The 24,327-nt window shown below is 44.1% G+C and overlaps 1 protein-coding gene across 1 annotated transcript in view; it reads right to left on the bottom strand.

The window, feature by feature from the left end:
* Positions 1-2,739: 2,739 nt before the first annotated feature.
* The window catches only part of spred2b (sprouty related EVH1 domain containing 2b), a 39,941-nt gene continuing 18,353 nt past the window's right edge, over positions 2,740-24,327 (bottom strand). Inside the window, exons 2-6 of the mRNA XM_083775754.1 lie at positions 23,264-23,474; positions 22,063-22,231; positions 18,939-19,003; positions 7,530-7,694; positions 2,740-6,425 (exon numbers count right to left, since the gene is read on the bottom strand). Coding sequence (XP_083631880.1) covers positions 5,604-6,425; positions 7,530-7,694; positions 18,939-19,003; positions 22,063-22,231; positions 23,264-23,474 — 1,432 coding nt within the window. The 3' untranslated portion in view covers positions 2,740-5,603. The remainder of the gene's footprint in view (positions 6,426-7,529; positions 7,695-18,938; positions 19,004-22,062; positions 22,232-23,263; positions 23,475-24,327) is intronic.

The raw sequence follows: 24,327 nt of genomic DNA, 5'->3' as shown, positions 1-24,327 counted from the left end.
TCTGAGTGTACAAATGAAGCCACTCATAAGGGTCCATTTGTTTCCTAACTATTTAGGTGGGGACCTCCTGGAACTCCCTCAAGGACCTCTGGGGGGCCACGCCGCCACGGATCCCACTTTTGGAACCACCGGTCTAGAAGACTGACAGAAAATGGGGAGAGATGGGGAGTAAGGTGCTCTTCTATTGTCTGTCAGATGTGAGTCAACTAGATTCTTCTTTAAAGCGCAAATAACATGCATTATAAAACTGCTTTTAATATTTAATAATCATATTGTCTATGTCCCTCAAAGTTATTTCTAATGGTTTGAGCCTCAATCACCACTCTGATATAACCAGGCCTTGTCAATTATTTCTGGACTTTGAAAGCAGTTTTAGCTGCAGTACCACACTGTCCTGAGGTGGAGAGGGTGCTGATATGCAGATTATTTAATATTTGAGTCATTATAATACTCATGCTAGATAAAACCAGGCTTGTTTCCATTCCATGCCAGCTTGGAAAATACACAATGGTGGACATTGTAAACAAAGTGGAAATGCAAATTTGCAACTGAAGACTGAAGAAAAGGAGTAATTATACAAAGTAGGGTGACATTGATGACATCACGATGAGGCCAAAATCAGTCGAGCTGTTTCTGAGAGCAATTTCCATTAAAACACCCATATGACATGAAGGCCTGATTGTTCAAAATTGGTTATTTGTGGGGATAGAAAACACACATGGGAGCCCCAAAAAAAATTATGTTATAGGTCCTTTAAACAAGTGAGAACAACAAATTAATGTAAGCTTACTCTGTTGACGTGTGTGTGTGTGATGTTTCTAAAGTGCTTGCTAGTGTTTGTGCAATGTGGACATAACTTTTGACTGTATTTCAGCCATGACATAATGGATCCACTGAAAGTAACCCAGTGTAGGTTGGAAATGGGTCCGATTCCGATTTCTGTGTTACCGAATACCGATACCAGTGTTCTGATCTCGTGTTGTGTGTATAGTTATATATATCTAGCTGTATAATATCTCATGTTGTGACTCCTCACTCAAATGTGCACTTGCAGTTTGGGCAACTCGAAAGCAAACTCCACATGCCCCAACATTTTATTTACCTGCCAGTGTCAACCCCTTACCCTTGTGTCGGATCGGTGGTTAGACTGGCATATTCGCCAATACCGGTATGACAAATGAGGGCCGATACCGATACTTTTCCAATACAGTATCTGAAAAACCTCTAGTTAGTAATCTTGTGATGTTAGACATCTTTGGTACATGAATGCATTCCAACCCTGATTCTCAGCCATCTCAGGGATACCTAGTTTACTCAGTTTAGACGCCATTTTGATATTCAACTATTCCCATTACTAACCCCTCTGTGTGCGAATCCATTATTTCCCTCTTCCTTACAAGATCGGGCATTTAAAATTTGGTATGATCATGGCATTAAGTCAGTCAAAGATTTGTTTGATGGTGGCACATTCGTTTCGTTTGACCAGATTGTTCAAAAGTATAAGCTACCCAGAACCCACTTTTTCCGTTAGTTGCAAGTCCGTGATTTTGTTCGCCAAAAATTACTAGCTTCCCGACTATTCCACCTATAGACATAATTATAGCGTCAGCTCCTCTTAGTCTTAAGGGAAAGATATCGTCACTCTATACCTCATTATTTGACCTTCATTTACCCTCAACCACTGCCTATAAGAATCTTTGGGCCCAGGACCTGGAGGAAGACATTTCTGATGAAACCTGGGAGGCCATTATGGGTCGTGTTCATTCTTCATCAATATGTGCTAAACATGGGGTGTTCAGGAGTTGCAATGTAAATTTCTCGACCGGGTGTACTGGACCAAGGTTCGGTTAGCCAGGATTTATGATAGTGTTGATCCAAAGTGCGATAGATGCCACCAGGCTCCAGCTAATCTTCTTCATATGTTTTGGACCTGTCCAGCCTTAGTCTTTTTGGTCAGCTATATTTGATACTATTTCAGATGTGTTACAGTTTCCCATAGAGCCATCCCCTATTATTTCCCTATTTGGCGTCCTTCCTGATACTATCCCCCTGCCTAAATATCAATCTGACCTTGTCGCTTTTGTGACGCTTCTGGCAAGAAGTCTTATTCTCATGCATTGGAAAAAAACATACCCCCCTTCACATTCCCGTTGGATATCTGACATACTGTGTTTTTTTAAATTGGAAAAAATTAAATATACATTGCGTGGCTCAATCTCCAAATTCAGTAAAGCATGGCAGCCTTTTCTGTCTCATGTTGACCGCCTTACACTTGTGCCCCCGACTGAACCTGAATAACTGTCGCCTGACTGGCCAACCTGTCTTGTCTGGATGATGTTTGTGACCATGATCTGCTATGTATTATTGACTATATTGGAGTTATTTTTATTTTTTTATATATATATATATATTTTATATATTGTTTTGTTGTGTTTTGAATGTTCTTTGGTTGTCTTGATTTGGAGTTTGTGTTTTGTTGTGTGTTTTTGTAAAAAACAAGAAAATGAATAAACAGAACATTAAAAAAAAAGAAGGGATACCTAGTTTACACTTCTGTCCTAGCAGGAAGTTAATTGCGTTGTCCGGTGTCCTTGTTGGGCCGGAGATGAGGGATTTTAAAAACAGGGAATTTCTAGGAAACAAAGTTCGGAAATGTATTAAAAGCCAAGTAATATTGTGGTAATATCCCTTTAAAAAAAGGACATGAATGAAAATGTCCAGCAGACATGTGTATGATTTCACTGTTTTCGCTCATTTTATTGGAGGCGGAAGGTAAGACACACACCATTTAGTTTTCTCACAGACCTGGCCACCATTCAGTATCTACAAAGTACTTCCTGTTCTTCTCAAAAGCCAAGAGCTACATCCATTGTACATGGTATAAACAAGTTATTAAAAAAAAAGAAAAAACAGAACAAAAAAACAAAACAAAAACAAATAAAAATGTACAACATACACTTGATATATATAATATAATTTTTGCTCTTTTTTACAGAGGTAAAAATACTTAGCGTAAAAAAAGAGTCTAATTCAATATAGGGAGTCATTTCTTAATTTCAATTTAAATACACGAGGAGAGAAGATAGAGAGAAAGGGTCCATTTAGGCACTTGTAAATGGCTCTGACGAGTGGAGAAAACAGACAGACTGGGCAGGACGGAGATAGAACATAGATTGAAAGAGTGCGCGACGCGCACGCACGCACGCGCACACACACACACACACACACACACACACACACACACCCACACACACACACACACACACACACACACACACACACACACACACACACACACACACACACACACACACACACACACACACTTCCTAAAACCCTATTTCCCACCTAGAAAGGTCCCATTTTCCCATGATGCATCATACCTTCAACACAGAACTGATTGGCTAGGTGTTGGCGATGGACCATATATTCCATGCCGAGCCATTTCCTTTTGTTTTGAATTTATGCCACCGATACATTACAGTGGAAAATATACAGGGCACACATGCACACACACAGGCGCAGAGTAACCTGCAAACTGATACATGGAACGGAATACACGGGACAAACAAACCAGAGAGAGAAAAAGGGCATCCTCAAGCACACTCATTTCCACTACAGACAATTACATTTCCTTAGAACAAAATTCAGGGTTATTTCTTTTAGGGCAGTCTTTCCCCTGCATTTCAGGTGGTCTGTGGTGTTACGAACTTCCCCTGTCTCATGACCAGGAGAAGAATACAGATTCCCTGACATTTTGTTCCCCCCAAATTTGTTTGCACTCCCAATTCCATCCCAGAACATTTAAACCAAACTTGCAAAAAGAGAAAGCACCTAAGTGGACGTTTCGGTAGTGTTGTGCTTTCAATGTTGAGAAGATGCAGTTAGCTGTAGTGTCACTCAAAGGGCAGGTGACACAGGACTGTATGGAGGAGCATGAATGGCGCATATTAAGAACGATTGTATAACGCTAGACACTCAGTAGAAACCGGCCAAGTTCCTTTTTTTCATATAAAAATACTTTTTTTTGTTTTTTTAAACCAAGCTTAATGAATACATGTTGGATTGGGCCGATTCCTCGGATCCGTAACGTGTTCCCTCGATTTATGACAGCAAACAGAACTGCAGAGACTGGGGAAAAGGTTCTACGTTTAACCATTCCTACCTACACTGTTTTAAGGCATTGCGCGGGAACCATTTCAGCAGTACATTTGTTTGATTCCCGTCTATGTTCAGCCCTTGCAGGACATGTAATACACATGACGAGGACCTACCAGCCAAAGTTTTAGCGAAGGATTGTAAAAAAAAAAAAAAAAAAAATCAGAGCTTAAAATCACAACGGTTCAAGTACAGACTCGAATGTTGAGAAGGTGGGGGCAGGGGGGGCATTTGAAACTGTATGGGGTTCCTGACTTGCGTTTAGGCACCGTTTGAAATAACAAAAACGAGAGGGAGGAGTTGAGGGCGGGGCAATGGGACGGATGATTCTCTTGGGGTATTGTAGTGTTTTACCCAGAGGCGAGGGTTGCTTCTGCTGAGCAGTCAATCAATCACTGGCAACGGCTGGTGAGCACCCTTTGGCTGGTGGATGATTCAGTGAAAAAATAAATAGCAACAAAAAACATACTTATCTTTGGGATATTGAGCGGAATAAGAGGAGTACCACACTGCCTTTCGGTGAAACATTTCGATGGTGTTCTTAATGGCGAAGGGGCTATGTAGGCTCTGTACAGTAGCTTCAGCATTAAGCGGTGGCATTTGACACAAAAGGCCACATGTGGACATGCACAGACATTATGTAGGAAGGAACACGCGCGCGCGCGCGCACGCACGCACGCACACGTGAATATACACATGTAGGCAGGCGCACGCACACGTGAATATACACATGTAGGCAGGCACACACACACAGGCACACACACACACACACACACACACACACACAGGTGTAGTGTCTTGACTCCTCTTCAAGGTGGGGTTGAGCAGAGCTGGCCCTGGTTAATGGAACAGAACATAAAATATATATATATATAACGGCCACACATACACCAAGGGTGGGAGTACAACAGAAATTAAATTCAAGTTCTTCGACGTCGAGTCAGTGTAAAAAGTATAAAGTACCTGCATATGTGATACATTAGTCAGCTATAAAAAAAACAACAAAAAAACAAAGGCCCCCTGAAAAAAAGAGACTTCTCTCACTGGGAACAGAGTGAGGAAACAGCCATGTAGAGAGGTGAGAGAACTATCTGCCATAGGGGGGAGCTTATCTTCTTTTCGGGCTGTTTAACAGAAGGGAGAAAAAAATAGTTAAAAAAAGGGGAAAAAAAGTTAAAATATGCACCAATGTTTTATTTTTTATTTTTTTGGCTTATTTTCATTGTCTGTCTGGAAATTTGCGGAGAAAAAAAACATCTCTAAAAAACCAAGGCAGAAGAGCTAGAGCTCGTCTCTCTCCGGTTGTAATCCCTTCCCTTTCCTCCTCCGTGCTTGTGTTGGGTTGGTTTTTTAGCGCGTTTACTTTTAAACATATTCTCCACAAGGTCCCCCTGCACCCCAGAAGTGTGTCTGTGTACTGTGGAGGCAGGCTGATCTCGGCCACCTCAGCTCACAGCCTTGTGCCGGCCTCCGCAGCAGCCGCACGCTAGCCCGGCCCGGTGACACGTGTGGAGCGGAGGGTAGAGGCAAAGGCAGGGCGCCACGATGGACAACCCCAGCAGAGCCAGCCAGCGTGTGCCCAGCCGCCCCCCACCAGTCCCCTCGCCGCCGCCGTCGCAAGAGCAGGGGTCCGAGTAGTCCCCCTCAGGGTCGGACATGCAGTGGTACAGCATGGTGTCCGCCAGCCACATGCAGCTAACCCGTCGGACGCACGCCCTCACAGGGTCCGGGGCGTCCTGACACTGGCCTCGCCGGTTGTCGACCAGGTAGTAGGCCTCGCCACAGTGTTCGCACTGGGCACGCTCCGTGCCCTCCAGCCGTGTCTTCCGGCCCTTGCCCCCGTTGCCAGAGGAGGGAGAAGAGCCTGGGAGGAACGGACGCGGCTGGGTGGAGACCACCGCGGAGGAGGAAGAGGTGAAGCCGCCGTGGCGGTATGAGCCGCCGTGGCCCTTGTTGGCCAAGGGTCCCAGGGCGGGGTCGGAGCCGGAGGGCGACAGGGAGACAGGCGCCAAAGGGTAGGTGTAGTCGTGCTTCTGGGCCTCAGTCTTGGCGAAGTGGACGTAGGACTCGTAGGAGTCGTCGGCGTGGATGAACTTGTCGCGCACGGTGGCGTGTCGGTAGTCCTCGTAGCCTGTGAGCCATGAGCGCTCCGACTGACGGCCCAGACGGAGCTCTGGGCCGTGCTCCCAGCTCCGCTCGCGAGGGTTGATGCGAACAATCTCCTCATCCTCTTGGAAAGTGACGTGGCGAGGCAGTCGGGATAGGGACTGCAGGGGAGAAGGAGACTCATCTTTTTTAAATCTAGCGATATCAATATCATTACATCACTGATATCGTTTAGCATTACACAACCAAACTGTATGCCTCACTTTTTGAAATGTCAACAGCTAGAGAGAGATGCCTTTGACTTACATTAAATTTAGGGATGTCCCGATCACGTTTTTTTTTGCTCCCGGTCCGATTACGATCATTTGATTTTGAGACATGCCGATATCGATTTGCCTCGATCTGATCTTAACATTTTATACAACACTTATGCCATGTGTGAATTGTACTGTATGTCACTCTAGTCTAGTCAAAGTTAAAACTTTAAAACTCTTTAACCCATTCTGACCGGACACCCATTTTGGTGTTAGCATCGTGTCGTGCTTTAGCTATTTAAAAATAGCAGATCTACAAGCTCATATCGCGCCACCGAGTGGCGCGATACGAGCTTGTAGGTCTGCTATTTTTGAAAAAAATCGAAGAACGACTGACATTTTTAGAATCTGATCTCAGGTCAGAATGGGTTGATCAGAACCAGTGTGTGTCCAGCGGAAACCTCGTATGAATCTGATCTCAGGTCAGAATGGGTTAATACTATTTGCATGGCTTTGTCTATCATTCAGAGATAGATAGTAGGCCTACTACAGGACATTATCATATCATGCATAGTGGGGGTTGCATTTGTTTTCATCATGGGTCTATTTCACCCCTCAGTGAATGTCTTTGTTGCATGATATTTTGCCACTGCTGGAACTAGAGGACAAACATCAAGCATAAACATGACAGTTTTCACTAAATAATTGTTTACCGGTATACATCTTTCTTTGAGATTTAATTTAATGACATGATTGGCTCCGATCATCCGATCCGATCGAGACATCCCTAATTAAATGACATGAACATGGTTAAATGTAATGTTAAAAAGTGTATATTATAAAACATATGTGGAAGATTTGTGGAGTTACTTTATTGGTCTACTGGCAGCATGCACAAGAGATGTGGCACAGATCGGTCTTAGAGGTTTGCGAGATTAGTCCCGTACATCGTCTACACGTTTCTCTGGTCTTAATGCAGGCGGTCCACAATGGCTATTTTTTTTGCCTCACCTGGTCCAGGAAATAGTGGTCTGATAGGCGGTAGGGGTCGTGGAGGTCATGACAATGTCCCAGCAAACAGTTGTGTCTCTGGGGGAGGGGGGAGGATTCCAGCGGCAGCTGCAGAGAGCTCTCCAGCTTCTGGGAGGAGGAGTTGGATGAGCTGTCTGTGGCGTTCTGCACGGGGAAACAAACACAGATGAGCTGTCTGTGGCGTTCTGCACGGGGAAACAAACACAGATGAGCTGTCTGTGGCGTTCTGCACGGGGAAACAAACACAGATGAGCTGTCTGTGGCGTTCTGCACGGGGAAACAAACACAGATGAGCTGTCTGTGGCGTTCTGCACGGGGAAACAAACACAGATGAGCTGTCTGTGGCGTTCTGCACGGGGAAACAAACACAGATGAGCTGTCTGTGGCGTTCTGCATGGGGAAACAAACACAGATGAGCTGTCTGTGGCGTTCTGCACGGGGAAACAAACACAGATGAGCTGTCTGTGGTGTTCTGCATGAGGAAACAAACACAGATGAGCTGTCTGTGGCGTTCTGCATGGGGAAACAAACACAGATGAGCTGTCTGTGGCGTTCTGCACGGGGAAACAAACACAGATGAGCTGTCTGTGGTGTTCTGCATGAGGAAACAAACACAGATGAGCTGTCTGTGGCGTTCTGCACGGGGAAACAAACACAGATGAGCTGTCTGTGGTGTTCTGCATGAGGAAACAAACACAGATGAGCTGTCTGTGGCGTTCTGCATGGGGAAACAAACACAGATGAGCTGTCTGTGGTGTTCTGCACGGGGAAACAAACACAGATGAGCTGTCTGTGGCGTTCTGCATGAGGAAACAAACACAGATGAGCTGTCTGTGGCGTTCTGCATGAGGAAACAAACACAGATGAGCTGTCTGTGGTGTTCTGCATGAGGAAACAAACACAGATGAGCTGTCTGTGGCGTTCTGCACGGGGAAACAAACACAGATGAGCTGTCTGTGGTGTTCTGCATGAGGAAACAAACACAGATGAGCTGTCTGTGGCGTTCTGCATGAGGAAACAAACACAGATGAGCTGTCTGTGGTGTTCTGCACGGGGAAACAAACACAGATGAGCTGTCTGTGGTGTTCTGCATGAGGAAACAAACACAGATGAGCTGTCTGTGGTGTTCTGCATGAGGAAACAAACACAGATGAGCTGTCTGTGGTGTTCTGCATGAGGAAACAAACACAGATGAGCTGTCTGTGGTGTTCTGCATGAGGAAACAAACACAGATGAGCTGTCTGTGGCGTTCTGCATGAGGAAACAAACACAGATGAGCTGTCTGTGGCGTTCTGCATGAGGAAACAAACACAGATGAGCTGTCTGTGGTGTTCTGCATGAGGAAACAAACACAGATGAGCTGTCTGTGGCGTTCTGCATGAGGAAACAAACACAGATGAGCTGTCTGTGGTGTTCTGCACGGGGAAACAAACACAGATGAGCTGTCTGTGGCGTTTTGCATGAGGAAACAAACACACACAGGAACATGAGCTGTCTGTGGCGTTCTGCACGGGGAAACAAACAAACACCGGAAGACGGGGCTGAAAACGGCTCATTCCGATTGGAAGATACAAAAACAAATAGTTTGTGTCAGTCGTGGCCCACGGTCGAGCAAAACAGGACCAAAAAACAGGAAGTCTCGGGCGCAGCGGCTCTCTGATTGGGGAAAAACAGGAAGTGTGAGCTTTGGTTGGCAAGATGTCTTGCTCCCTTGCCTCACGCACACTTCAATAGGACAGTGGTTCTCACAAGGTTTCATGTCACGTCTCATGTCCATGTAGTTTGGAGGAGCCCTGTAGCAACTCATAATGTAATAGCAACTCATAATGTAATAAGGGCTCAAAAAGGCTCATAATGTAATAAGTTAAATGTAATAAAAACTCATAATGTAATAATCAGCTCATAATGTAATAAAATCATGAGCGCATAACGTAATAACAGATTTTTTTTTTTAAAGACGTTACATTATGAGTTGCCTTAATAGGCAGCTCATAATGTAATAAAAGTTCATAATGTAATAATGGCCCATATTGGTGAGAAAAGTCTTACACTGCCATTGTTATTACCTCTGTTGACAAATGTAGACTTTCATATGGCCCATATAGTCTTACACTGTCATTGTTATTACCTCTGTTGACAAATGTAGACTTTCATATGGCCCATATAGTCTTACACTGTCATTGTTATTACCTCTGTTGACAAATGTAGACTTCCATATGGCCCATATAGTCTTACACTGTCATTGTTATTACCTCTGTTGACAAATGTAGACTTCCATATGGCCCATATAGTCTTACACTGTCATTGTTATTACCTCTGTTGACAAATGTAGACTTTCATATCGTCACCTTATTAAACTAATTGCCTAAGTCATTTTTTGCCAAAAAGATTTTGGGGCCTAAATCACCACCTGGTGATGCTGGCCACCTCTGGTAAAATCGCCCGAGCCCTAATGTAAAAGGCCTTCCTGTTACACCCTATTAAAACAATGGCCTATGTCAAGAGGGAGACTTAGGCCATATTATTTTGCCTAAGTCATAATAAAATGTGCCATTTTAACACACCTTTCAAAATGGGAGTGAATGGGACTGAATGGGAGGTACTGTTACTATGGGACTGATAGAATGGGAGTGAATGGGAGTGAAAGGGAGGTACTGTTACTATGGGACTGATACTATGGGAGTGCATGGGACTGAATGGGAGGTACTGTTACTATGGGACTGATATAATGGGACTGAATGGGAGTGAAAGGGAGGTACTGTTACTATGGGACTGATACTATGGGAGTGCATGGGAGTGAATGGGAGGTATTGTTACTATGAGACTGATACTATGGGAGTGAATGGGAGTGAATGGGAGTGAATGTGACTGAATGGGAGGTACTGTTACTATGGGACTGACACGATAGGAGTGAATGGGACTGAATGGGAGTGAATGGGGTGTACTGTTACTATGTGACTGAATGGGAGTGAATAAAAGTGAATGGGAGTGAATGGGGGAGTGAATGGGACTGAATCGGAGTGAATGGGAGGTACTGTTACTATGGGACTGTCACTCCCATTCAGAGTGAAAGGGAGTGAATGGGAGTGAATGGTAGGTACTGTTACTATGGGACTGTCACTCCCATTTACTCCCATTCAGAGTGAAAGGGAGTGAATGGGAGTGAATGGGAGTGAATGGGAGTGAGGGAGTGAATGGGAGGTACTGTTACTATGGGACTGTCACTCCCATTCAGTCCCATTCACTCCCATAGTATCAGTCCCATAGTAGCAGTACCTCCCATTCAGTCCCATTCAGTCCCAATCACTCCCATTCAGTCCCATAGTATCAGTCCCATAGTAACAGTACCTCCCATTCACTCCCATTCAGCCCCATTCACTCCCATAGTAACAGTACCTCTCATTCAGTCCCATTCACTCCAAATTCACTCCCATTCACTCCAAATTCACTCCCCTTCAGTGTCAAATGTCTTTGTTCTCTGATATTATTTTAAACACTCTGTGGCTGACCCTAAACCATGGTTCATTAAAAATAATTGGAATAAAACATTTTGCCTAAGTCACTTACTGCAGAAGTAATTTGGCCTAAATAACGTTTAGAATTGCCTAAGTTAAAATGGCATGTTCAGATATTGGCCCAAGACATTTTATCCTTACATGTTACATGTAATACATACACCTTTATTTGTATGTCAATAGTCATATTTTTTCATATTTTTAGTTTAATTAGTTTAATAAGGTGACGATATGAAAGTCTACATTTGTCAACAGAGGTAATAACAACGACAGTGTAAGACTATATGGGCCATATGGAAGTCTACATTTGTCAACAGAGGTAATAACAATGACAGTGTAAGACTATATGGGCCATATGAAAGTCTACATTTGTCAACAGAGGTAATAACAATGACAGTGTCAGACTATATGGGCCATGTGGAAGTCTACATTTGTCAACAGAGGTAATAACAATGACAGTGTAAGACTATATGGGCCATATGGAAGTCTACATTTGTCAACAGAGGTAATAACAATGACAGTGTAAGACTTTTCTCACCAATAAGGGCCATTATTACATTATGAACTTGTATTACATTATGAGCTGCCTATTAAGGCAACTCATAATGTAACACGTCTTTTTTTGAAAAATCTGTTATTACGTTATGCGCTCATGATTTTATTACATTATGAGCTGATTATTACATTATGAGTTTTTATTACATTTAACTTATTACATTATGAGCCTTTTTGAGCCCCTATTACATTATGAGTTGCTACAAGCCCCATCTGAAAATATGTGGCACACAGGGACCGCAATGCAAGATTTGTATTTGTTTGCCGTCTTCACTTTTCTGCCCTCACTTTTATCCTCAATACAGTAAGTACTTTGCTCAGCCAATCAAATCCTCGATATCATTGTGTTTGTGTTCACACAAACAGACAAAGCTGGGCATAGGAGGGGCTAGCGCCCAGCATCCCTCCATTTTTTTCCCTTCGAATAGCCGATGTGTACAGGGTTAAAGTTGTTAAACTGATATTGACACTATATCATCTAATTTTGCTGGGGATCCCGTGGATCACCCCTTGGGGGTCCCTGGGCCCCACTATGAGATCCACTGGATTTGCCTTATTCCTAGGGTTAAGTTGTCTATTGTCCTTTAACTGTTTAACCACTAAAACCATCACTACAAGTATAGATCCCCAGTCGCCTCCTTTTCCCCCTACATCATATCGCTGAAAATAGCCAATTTAGAAGCTCACGGCAGGATGCAATGTGTTTGTAGCTTGTAGATCTGCCATCTTCGGCAAATGTTCAGAATCCGGGTTTAACCCTCTAAGACCCGCATTCATTTCTACTTGCAAAAAATAGATTTCAACCTTACTACTACTTTGTACTACTAGGACTAAGACTAAAAAATATGTTAAAATTAAAATAAATAAAAAGGTTTGATGAAATATTTATAATAATTATATAATAATTATATAATATAATAAATTAATAATTTACATTTGGGGGATATCTTTCACAATAATGAATAAAACATGTTCTAGACATTCTAATGATCACAAAAAATATATATTACAATTAGTTTACCTACTTTTATTAGGGTAAAGGTCAAAAGTCTTAGGTTAAAAGTCCAGACATTTTATATTTGTGTGAATTTCAGCCTCTGTGGGGGGTATTTACATGCAAATATCATGACCAATGGCATTGAAATGGCATTGCAATGAACATCACTGATGACGTTTAGGTGAAAAAAGAACAGAAAAAAAAAATAAAAAAAAAATAGTAATTCATTAAAATAAAATTGTTGCTAAAAAGCAACGCTGGGTCTTAGAGGGTTAAAGTGGTTAAGATCTTTACAGTTCACTCCCATGTACAGAAACGTGAAGCAGCGGACATTAGGACCACCAGCTCATTTCCATGGTATATACACACAGGCTATAGGTAAATCCAGGTGAAAGCTACTGAAGTTAGGTCCACAGGTGCTATCAATAAGGGTTTATTGATCTCATCTGTGATGCAGGACAGATGCAGACGGAGGGAGAAGAGACGATGTCAGAAAGAAAAGATCACTTTTTCCCCAGCATGGAGACAGGAGTAAAACAGGAGATCCTTGGTACTTTGTGCAACTGTAGCGTTTCTTTATTTATTTTACTCGTGACAAATGACTGTTGAGCCTAAATTATGCTCTGAAAATAGCAGACCTACAAGCTCACGACGCATCACGGCGACCAAGTATGAATCAGGCTTCATTCAACATACTCATGTTCTCCCTGCAATGTTTCACCCACCATCTTCCTCTGTTTAAGCTATATACCATTTAGCTTCCCTCCCTCTTTCCATCAGCTGCCCCCTTCCTCCACATTCCACCTCTCCTCCGTTTTCCATCGGTCTCTCTCTCTCTCTCTGAGTTTGTGTGTCTGTGTCTCCGGCTGAGTGTATGTGTGTGCAAAGTATCCTGTCCCTTTTCCGCTGAGGGCCATCAGGGCCTGGGTCCAAGGCAAACCTTGGCCAGACACTAAACACATGGGGGCCGCTGCCGTGTAGCACTTAGACAGACGGACAGACAGAATGATTTTAGACACACGGATATTTCAGACAGGCAGACAGCGGGACAGGGGGGGGGGCTTGCAGAGTACCAGTTGACAGGCTGGAAGTGACTCTTCCTGTCTTGTCACTCCACACTACCATTGGAACATGTTTGTGTGGGTTTGTGTGTGCAATTGTCACATAAGACATATACATAGGGATTATACTGTGCATACAAGTCCCCCTTAAAGGAGTACTCCACATCCTTGCCTTTCATGGATAGAAGTAACGATCAACACATAAGACACTTGTATCACAGAGACAGCAAAAACAACACCGCAGATTGTCAGCGTACTAAAATAGTCGCCCCACATCAGCCATTCTCCTCCCTGCCACAAGGGCTTTAGAACAGAGTAAGAAAGTACTGGGTTAGAATAAAGTCCTTACGGTGCAAGGCTCGAATAAATACGTAGAAATAAAAAGAATGCCAGCACTCATTGCATGTCCTTTTTGTAGGCCCTAGAACCAAGCCTTTGCAATGAATCCTGGGTATTGCAGGATTCAGAAAGCTCTTCCAGGAATGACACACATAAATTAACACTCATTCATGTTGGAGTTAGAATCAGCCTTCCAGGGCACCAGATGGGTAGCAGCTACCATAGCAGTACTGTTGGGTGAGATAGTATAGTATCCTACAGCAGTGGTTCCCAAAGTGGGGTCCGGGGACTCCCAGGGGTCCTTGAGGGAGTTCCAGGGGGTCCCCAGCTAAATGATAGTTTGGAACCAAATGGACCCTTATGGGTCTGTAACTGAGTGTGTAAATGTCCATAGCCTGTTGCATTTAAACTGGGGGGTCCTTGAAATAAAAAAGTTTGGGAACCACTGTCCTACAGTATATTCACTTTATACACTGTACATGCACAAAACGCATAGCTCTATGCCCTGTTTTGAGCTTGTAGATCTGCTACTATAGTGGCGCCCTATTATATCCCAGCTCTGTGTTCAGGCCTGTGCTCCCCACATGGATACATCTCTGTGTTCAGGCCTGTGCCCCCCACATGGATACATCTCTGTGTTCAGGCCTGTGCTCCCCACATGGATACAGCTCTGTGTTCAGGCCTGTGCTCCCCACATGGATACAGCTCTGTGTTCAGGCCTGTGCTCCCCACATGGATACAGCTCTGTGTTCAGGCCTGTGCTCCCCACATGGATACAGCTCTGTGTTCAGGCCTGTGCTCCCCACATGGATACAGCTCTGTGTTCAGGCCTGTGCTCCCCACATGGATACAGCTCTGTGTTCAGGCCTGTGCTCCCCACATGGAGAGTTGGAGACTGCCATGTGGAGAATTTCCACCAGCTTTCTTACAAAGCCCTCAGAGCGGCCGTCCAAAAATAACACAACATGCTACCTCCACTCCACGCCCCGCCCCTCTGGAGAGGATGTTAGGGGGGGGGGGGGGGGGGGGGGGGTGGAGCCAACCCAGTTTAGGCCCGCCCACCTTTCTTTTCTGGCATGCATCCACCACTGACTGCAGCTAATTCAAAACACAGACGGGACCCTTTTTGTTTTACTGCAAGCTGCAAAATTCACCAGTGACAGAGAGGAGAGAGAGAGAGAGAGAGGGAGAGAGGGAGAGAGAGAGAGAGAGAGAGAGAGAGAGAGAGAGAGAGAGAGAGGGTGAGGGAGGGGGGGGGGGGCGGACAGAGAAGACAGGAAGTTAGATGAAAGAGAGCAGCCAGTAGGGCATTTAGTGACATTTACATTGTTGGACATCTTCCCTTTATATTGGGTGATAAGTACAACTATAAATACTCATAACTTTACAGACTCCAGTTAATATGTCCCAGTCAATACTTAGAAGTCATCTTTCAGCAGCACCCCCCTCTCGCTCTCTCATTGAGGGAGGGATGGACAAGAGGAATGGCTGGGTTAAGTTTAGGTCTAGCCAACGAGGAATAATTTGGGAACTATGTCCATCCCAGCTCCGCTAACCCCCCAGCCCCAGGGGTCGTAAATCTACTGCAGCATTTCCCCTGTCCACAATGACCCCCCCCCCCCCCCCATTCACACCGCCGCCGCCACTGCTAACTTTAGGAAAGGTCACCAACATATACAGAGATGGCAGTGGGGGTTGGGGCGCTACAATGCCCCCCATCCGTCCACCCCCACTCCCTTGGACGCCGGTATCCACAGTCCAACACACTTAACTACGTCTAAATAGTATTAGTCCAGCACACTAGCTGCACCCATAGCTTTGGGATTGCAGTAGATGAGTTGTTGGTCACAGAGAAGTATGCAAAAGTGTTGTATCATTTTTGTCAACTATGTGAAAATATGTTGGTGCACTGGACTCCTAAATCATTTTGTCATCTGGTCTTGCACTAAATGAAACTCAGAAAATCAGACAGAGCTTCTCTTAACCACTTAAACCTTATATACTTCCTTCCTTTGTACTGCACGTGAAAATAGCCAATCTATGAGTCTACAATGTGTTGTGATGCCTTGAGACCCTTGTACTGTAGATTTGCTATTTTAGCTATTTTTGGAAAAAAGAACCGTTCACACCAGAACTGTTTGGTTTGTTTAAAAAGGACCATGGTCTGCTTACTAATTTGGTCCGGATGGTGCAAAATGCAACAGTATAAACATTTGGTCTCTGATCTGGACCTTTTGGATCTGGAACCCTGATCCTGGAACTTTGCATCTGGAACCCTGATCTGGAACTTTGGGTCTGAAAGGCCCCTAAGCCTAGTTTATGCCTCGTTGTATATGACTGAGCGTGTTTTTGGTCAGGTGAAACCTGACTAACATCTAGGTGTGAAATGTACGCGACCAGTCACAAACTAGTCGATTCCAGGGTTGCCAAGTCTGCTTATTTCCAGCAAAACTTGGTTAATTTTTTTCCCCACAGTTGCTTGCCTGGTTTTTGGAGGTTGGTTAGCTTATTTCTGGCAACACTGGCAACAACCTCGTGATTGGCTGCTTCTAGCCAATGGGGCGGCAAAACGGCCTCTGGGCAATGGGAAGGGCCCAAGGGGAGAGGCATATGTCCCTGGCAGCCACGCAGACTGCAGACTAACACACTGTCTGATACAGTGCAGACTCGCAACGCAGCAGACAAGTATGATCACCCACAGTCACGGCTTGGCGGAGAAGACATGTTTGCAATGTTCGAACGTCACTCGATATAACTTCAAACCAACGTGGCTGGCATACACGTTACTAAAATAATAATCATACTAATATGGGGCGAGAACACAACGGAGACAGCGCTTCTTTCAACTGACAAATATCACAATGTGATCATTTCTTGCTTTTTTGTTGTAGTTTATTCAGTTGAAAACCGGTTGTTTTCGATGAATGAGGCGGTCATACAACCAAGCATGAATCAAGCTTTGCCACTGCCCTCAGCACTGCTGTATTAATCAAAGAGCAGCTCCCGTTGTCAGGAAACATTCAATACATTATTGACCCTGTAGCTCACATTGCTTCCTGTTACTGGAACGCTGCCAGGAACAAAAAAAAAAAGAAAAACCAGTGATATTACTGAAAACATTGCCCCGTCTAAACTCTCTGGAATAAAAGAATGCCATGGTGGGTACGCAGTGAAATCCTCAGTGTTATTTAACTTTGTGTGTACAAATATAACCAAATGGACCAGACCGTACAGGTCCATTCCAGATTGATCATTTAACACAGTGGATCTTATTGTGTAGTGCAGCTTTTCACATGGCAAACAAAACTACCTGTCCCTTTTTAAGGAGATTCAGTCACACTTTTATAGTACAGTATGAGCTACATGTACAACACCAGCCTTACTCTATCAATTGTCCTGTGCGTGTGTGTGTGTGTGTGTGTGTGTGTGTGTGTGTGTGTGTGTCTCCACACTGGAGACTGTAATCTCTGAGCAGCTATTAGCTGGGACCTCACAGACGGTCCTCAGGCAAAAGATGAGCCACGAGGCACTTCCTCTCGTAAATCAAGCGGTGAGCTGGGAAACAGCTGCCAGACCTTAGCTCGGGCTCCCGCTCACTCCACTCGGGGAGATTCGGGAGGGGGGGGGGGGGGGGGTGGGGGGGGGGGGGGGGGGGTGTCTGCTGGTGATGGGAGTGGGAGAGAGATAGAGAATGAGAGAAGAGAAAGAGAGCAGAGTAGAGCAGGGCTAGTTGCTGAGGGAAGGGGGTGGGGGAAGAGTGGGGTATACAGGAAGTGACCCTGTGACCCGGCCTGCTGCCTCCTGGTGTCAGGTTACACAGTGGATTGGAAGGGGGGGAGGGGGGGGGGGATTGACATAAACTAAAAAGGGAGCGAGGCCTTGACGGGCTCACATGGATGTCTACACTCCAACAGAGTGCACGCACACAAACACGTTACACTCAACAGAGTGCACACACACAAACACGTTACACTCAAACAGAGTGCTACGCACACAACACGTTACGCAAAGCAGATTCATGTCAGACTTGCGAGCATCGCATGCCTCCGTGCTGGACTCGACTTTAGAGACGAATGAGATGCATTTTCAATGAGCGCAAACTTTTTCATTTTAACAGATGCGATGACGTTTTTTTTTGTTTTGTTTTAGTTTTTTGATGAATGGATGAATTTTCATCTAGTCTAGCTGTTCTGGTAGCATTGGGAAGAGCCATGAGTACGATAAGGCTGCGTAGGACAGGGTCCCCCCCCCCACCCCCCCAATCCAAGCCTCTACCCCTGGGAAACAGGACCTTGAGAAGTTTCCCATGAGGGGAGATGGAGTTTCATAGTGGACCAATGAGTTGGTATGGTAGTCCAATGGGAAGCACACACACAGATCTAAAGTGTGCATTTATCCTTTTGTTAACGCTAATGTTACATAACCAAAAGGCCTGGAACGGTTCATTTGCTTACATCTTTACACTTTCAAGAGTTAAATTAACAACTTTACAGTGGAGGAACCACGTTTTAGATTTGTTATGACTACGCTTGTGATCCTGATTCTTGCGTTACTTTGTTTAGCATAGCCCTGCCCCTTTCCATTCATATAGTTGTGTGTGTGTGTGTGTGTGTGTGTGTGTGTGTGTGTGTGTGTGTGTGTGTGTGTGTATATATATATATATATATATATATATATATAGCAGTCAGTCTTATACTGGTGCCAGTCTGTGGTATAAAGTAACTAAGTGCATGTGCTTAAGTAAAATTTTGAGGTATTTGTATTTTACTTGAGTATTTCCAATTTCCAATACTTCTACTCCACTACATATCAGATTCAAATATTGTACTTTTACTCCACTACATTTACCGGTATGTATAAACTTTAGTTACCAGTTACTTTGTAGATTTTGATTATTAATATTATTACAGAGCATGCTTACCGTGAACACGTCGTCGTCGCCCAGCTCAGCCTCGTTCTGGAGTGTCGTAGAGGAAGTCGTGGAACCTACGGCGAGAAGAATTTAAACCCTTTAAAGATTGATTGATACTGACCAACTGGAAATCGCCCACTTCCCCTTCTCACACTCATTGGGTTAGGGACACCTTGTACTGTGTAAAACTGGAGAAGATTAGACACTCCTTGAATGGTTCTTCCGATAGGTTTGGGAGGATATGGGGTCCATTCTTTCAATTCATTCAGGATTTGAATCCATCTCTGCTTGGGGATGAGTGAGGTCTGCTGGACTTTTGTTTTAAAAGTAGCTTAATATACTGTGATTGGATTGTATGGATTGTATTGGATTGGATTATGGATGTATCATGTACCTATGTTTATTTTTATTTTTATATAGGATGTTGTGTACTGTTGTTTTGTCTGTTTTTGTCTGCCTTTTATTTTTCAACTTTTACTGATCTTGTATTTAAGGTTTGTTTGTCTTGTTTTCTGTTGTCCTTTTTCTTTGAGGTGATAATTCAATGTGTTTACTCTTTTATGTCATACTTGTGGGGTTTATTTAAGAGAAGCTGTTAATGTTAATTATTCTTTTTCAAACTATCTCAATAATGCAATAAACCAATAAACAAAGTTATATAAAAATATAAATAAAAGATTGATTGATAGTGATTTTTGTACTTTTTCTGTTTTGTATGTGTCTATGGTGGTTTGGTCAGGGGCGGCCTTAGGGTTCCGTTCATAACGTAATATGATTTTAATAATTTTTAATAAACATTTTATTTTTTTTGGCCTGCAAGCATTGTGTGCGGTGTCAGTGTGTATTATCGGACTTCAAAGCATGAACAGCATACAGCACATATAGCCAAGTAGAAGAAAACACAACAGCAGCTTGATTAAAAACAAAGGGAATCTACCAACGCGCCTCAAGCCTGGAACGGGTAGTCCGGGTGCATCACAGGAACAGAGGACAACAGTAGCAGAGGAAGGAGAAGACGCTGGAGCAGCACGGACAATTCAAGCCTTTTATTTAGGTGCTAGTACAAAGATTGCCGCCCTAACGTCTTCTCCTTCCCCTACAGCTTGATTAAACTATTATTTTACTTTGTCTTGAAGGGTACAACGGAATCTTAAACTGGCAGGCTGCAAGTCCATGAACACACCAAAACACATCGCTGTCGGAACAGAAGGTGATGCTGAATGCTGAACAAAGAGCTTGTCGGAACAGAAAGCTTGGTGGAAATGTCTCATAAGGGAGGTCAAAAGCGTCAAATGGAGTCTGTACGGCTGAAGATAAATGAACACATGACGTCGGTGCGGGAGGAGATATTGTATGTTTTGGAGAAGCAGCAGCGTACGTTTGTTTTGTCTATGAAATATTAATTCTGTTTCTGCTTTTAGCTGAGGAGTAGCCTATTAAGATGTGAATAATGTTGATGCGCTTTTGAATATGACAATGCTGTATCCATTATAACGTTGCTCAGCTGTACAGTTCAGGCAGTACTCAAAGCCAGGTTGTTGTGATGAATGATCATTGGACAGTTTCCTCAGAGCTTTCAGTTCAAGTGGTAATATAACGTTAATTACATGTAAATGTTGTGTCCATGGTCCGTCCACCTTTAAGATTAACGTCTTGCTTGTGCATCTTCCTCTCGTTTGAAAGTGTCTATGGCATATTTTACTTTTATTGATACAAATAGTTTTGACAGTTTAAATCCGCACGCAGGCAACAACGCCACTCTTGCATCCTGTCGCCCCATCATAATGAAGTGCCTTCCCATTGCATCCCAATGCTGCACATTTTACACAGGTTATTAACAGGATATAGGTGTAAGTTAAGTTGTTACTTAACAGCGTGAGAGGCAAGGAACCGAGTGAGCGAGAGAGATGGGGCAAGAGAGGGGTCCTCTCGGTGAGCATAGGAGACAGGGTTTTAGGGAGCGCTTGTTTTGCATCACGAGGCCCCCTGGCAGGTGGAGGCTGTTTCAATTGAAACGAATGAAACCCGCTTTATATGGATTTGAAACGGCACCGCTAAAAAACAACTTTTTGCCCTGAGCCGGTTGCTAGGCAACACCTTCATCACCCCCGTACGGAACGCACTCGCGCATGTGTAGACTACTGTTATAAGTAGCATCTTCTATGGCTCTTTACTCAAAACCTACATTGCTGATCAGACATCTGATTTGAACTGATCTGATTTCAGAATTTTCTGCGCTGTGCGATTGAAATATAAATGTTTCTCGACAAAGATAGCTACTGCTAACATTAGCCTTTTCTTACAATGGAGGTCTGCAAGCCTCCTCCGAGCAGGGAAAACGGAAGTACTTGAGTAGTAATCTCCCCAATTCCGACCACTTGTGGCCATACGGCTGCAGTCTTTTACAATTACTTGGGACAACTTGGGTCAATGTGCAACAGGACATATCACACCGCTGGGACAACGCTAAAACCGCCTCGACTCTCGACCCTTTGGTGTGGTTAGGGCTTAAGTGTTAAGGTTTTGTCCAAAGTGTTTTACTACTTTCCATTAGTTCAATATATTCTAAACACACGTAAACTAAAAGGGTGTTCAACAGCACTGATATTCAAAGATTTGCACACTGCTATTCAACGGCTAAAGTTTAAAATAATGAATAGATAAAGTGGTTAAACGCTAAGGTGACACAGGTGCATTCCTTAATGGGTTAACATGAACATACAGTGGAAGTGATGCTTTGTTTAACGCCTTTTCAGTTTGACACTGTTGATGTTTACTGCATTAGCACAGACTAAGTCTCAAAGTGCTCTCGACTTGGAAATGTCTTACTACATTAAGTCTATTAATAAATCTTTGACGTTCAGTTAACACTAGTTATTTTGTGATGATCTGCGTTAATGTGTCTGTATTCTGGTACCAATCATTGCTACAGTATTTCTCTGCTGTTACCCATGGGAATAAGGAAATACACCAAACGACAAAATGGCACCAGCAACATAAGATATATCACAATGTGTATCGGTTTAAGTGTTTCAGAGTGAATTGTTCCTTTTAACATGCCAATACTCACCTTTTCTAAAGTCCAATAATGTGTGGATAACTAGAAGCAAAACCAAAAATAACTAATTCGTACCTTCTGCCAGGTCCTCGATGGCTTTCCTCACACCCCGGTCGAAGGCCCTGGCATCGGCAGGACTCTGGAAGGACAGACCACACCTCCTGTCCTCCACCTTCCAGTGGTGGAAGGTGGGCGTGGCCGTAGTGTACACCAGGTCCTTCCTCAGCGGACACTCCAGGATCACCTGTCAATCAACGATTGGGACGGGCCAATCAGAGCATTGCAGACCGAGTGAGCATTGTGCACTGAACCTTCCAAGTAAGCAAACCTTTCTGTGGGTAAACGCTGAAATGCTGCTATGACAGGAAATACCTCTAGTGAATTAATAATAAACTATTTGACAGTTGTCAAACAAGCCTAGCAAGTGAACCACGGGTTCACAATAAGGCAAACCTGGATGATTCATTCTTGCCAAATTAACGAGGTATAGCCATAGATGTCAGACTGTGAAGAAGAGAGGAAACTGACCAATGCCAGCTGAGATAGATAGTAGATACCGGTTTTGCACACATACTACCAATACCAACAAACAGATATTGAAAATAAATTAATAAATTAGAAGTGTGTTCAGAGAAATGCAGAAATTGTGATGTACACACAGTGATATCCTAGTGTGCAAACCAAATGTCCCTTAAGGGTCACTGGAGGAGGAATTTACTGTGTAGGAAGGCCCCTAGAAATTAAAAATCACTCCCGTGTGAAGTGAGTGGTGCAACTCCATGTGGGGTCCCCGGAACATCCAGACCCCCAGTAACGTGCCCAGGGGGCCGGGCCGAATCCTGCGAGCCGCCCCATGTCCGAAATGGTTGAGAAATGTAACAGAGTTACCGTGTTGGAGTCCCTGTACTGTACCCTCAACTGTACTGTACTGTACCCACCCAGCCAGCCAGCCACCCACACACAGCTCCGTAAGGGAGTGGTTGCACCACTCAAAAATGTTTGTATATGCTGCAGTGCATGCATCTGTGTCAAACAAAAACGTAATGCGTGATTACATCAGCAAGTCTCATGACTAATCATGAATCAGTATTTCATTCATCTGCGTGATTCCATTTTCATTCATACACAACTGATTATCATTATGGAGACTCTACAGGGCTGCTGCTTCTCCGTTGTGAATAGAATTCAAGCTGGAATTTAATGTGCATCTGTTGTGTACTCGAAATAAATTATTGTAAGTGCACGTGCGACGCATAACAGCAAGCATGCACAGTACCTGTTTGTCCCGCAGTCGTTCGCCATGGATCAGGAAGTGGCTAGAGTGCGTACTGGAGCTAGGCATAGGGGCCAGGTTGGGGGCCAGATCCGGAGGCAGCAGCCGACACACACCCACCCTGCTCAGAGCCCCTCCATCCTGGGCCAACCAGCCACCGCTAGAGTCGTCCCGCGTCATCACCACCGCTTTCACACGCACGATGTAGCTATCACTGGATGGAGGGAGAGAGGCAGAGAGGGTAGATTGAGAGGCAGAGAGGGTAGATTGAGAGGCAGAGTTAGAGAGAGGCAAACGAAGAGAGGGAGACAGAGAGACAGTGCCAGTTTATTAAAGGTCTGGTGACAGGTTTTCTGACCTCAATTGCACCCAAAAAACCTGAACTTTGAACATTCAGTGGATTTTCTGTGATCTGGGGTTTTCTGAATAATCCTCTATGCTTCAGCCCCTGGAGGGGCGGAGCAGGGGCGATGATTGACAGGCAAAGTGCCATCTGCTGGCTAAAATATGGCGTTTCTTTCCATTGCATCTGAAGAAGCTTTAAGGGCCTTGCAAACATGCGCCTATAGTTCATTTTCAATGAGACCTGCGTTTTTGCTCGGAGAAGTCGCAGTACGGCAACGCAAGCGTATTTACGTGAGCGCGGTTCCGTGAATTTGTTGCACACGTGCTCGTTGCGCGCACACGCCCTCGTTGCGCGCACACGCCTGCCAGACCTGGATTCTGTTTCGCTTTTTTTTTTACGCTTGCGTTGTTGCGCCCCTCTTTAACAGACCTGGAGGAGACCTGTGTTGATCCAGGCAACAACACCTGCGTTCCTCGCTTCACGTTTGAAGGCCCTTTAGAACCTGAGAGAAACACCTGGCATGGCATACTGAAGTGGATTTTTCTGTTAAAATCCTTTTAATACATGTATGAAGGACCATGACAAAGACTTTAAATGTTGTTAAAAAACAATGTCATTATACCTTTAAAACTTGCAGTTATACGATTATGTTATTCAGCATTCACACTAAACTGGTTGAGCCTCCCACTGTGAACTTAAAGCTGGGCAATTTTGACAAAGT

Source organism: Protomyctophum parallelum (assembly GCF_964188405.1).
Source record: "Protomyctophum parallelum genome assembly, chromosome: 10".
Classification (NCBI taxonomy): domain Eukaryota; kingdom Metazoa; phylum Chordata; class Actinopteri; order Myctophiformes; family Myctophidae; genus Protomyctophum; species Protomyctophum parallelum.
The sequence above is the reverse complement of the archived record's forward strand: the minus strand, read 5'-3'. Positions and strand labels throughout refer to the sequence as shown.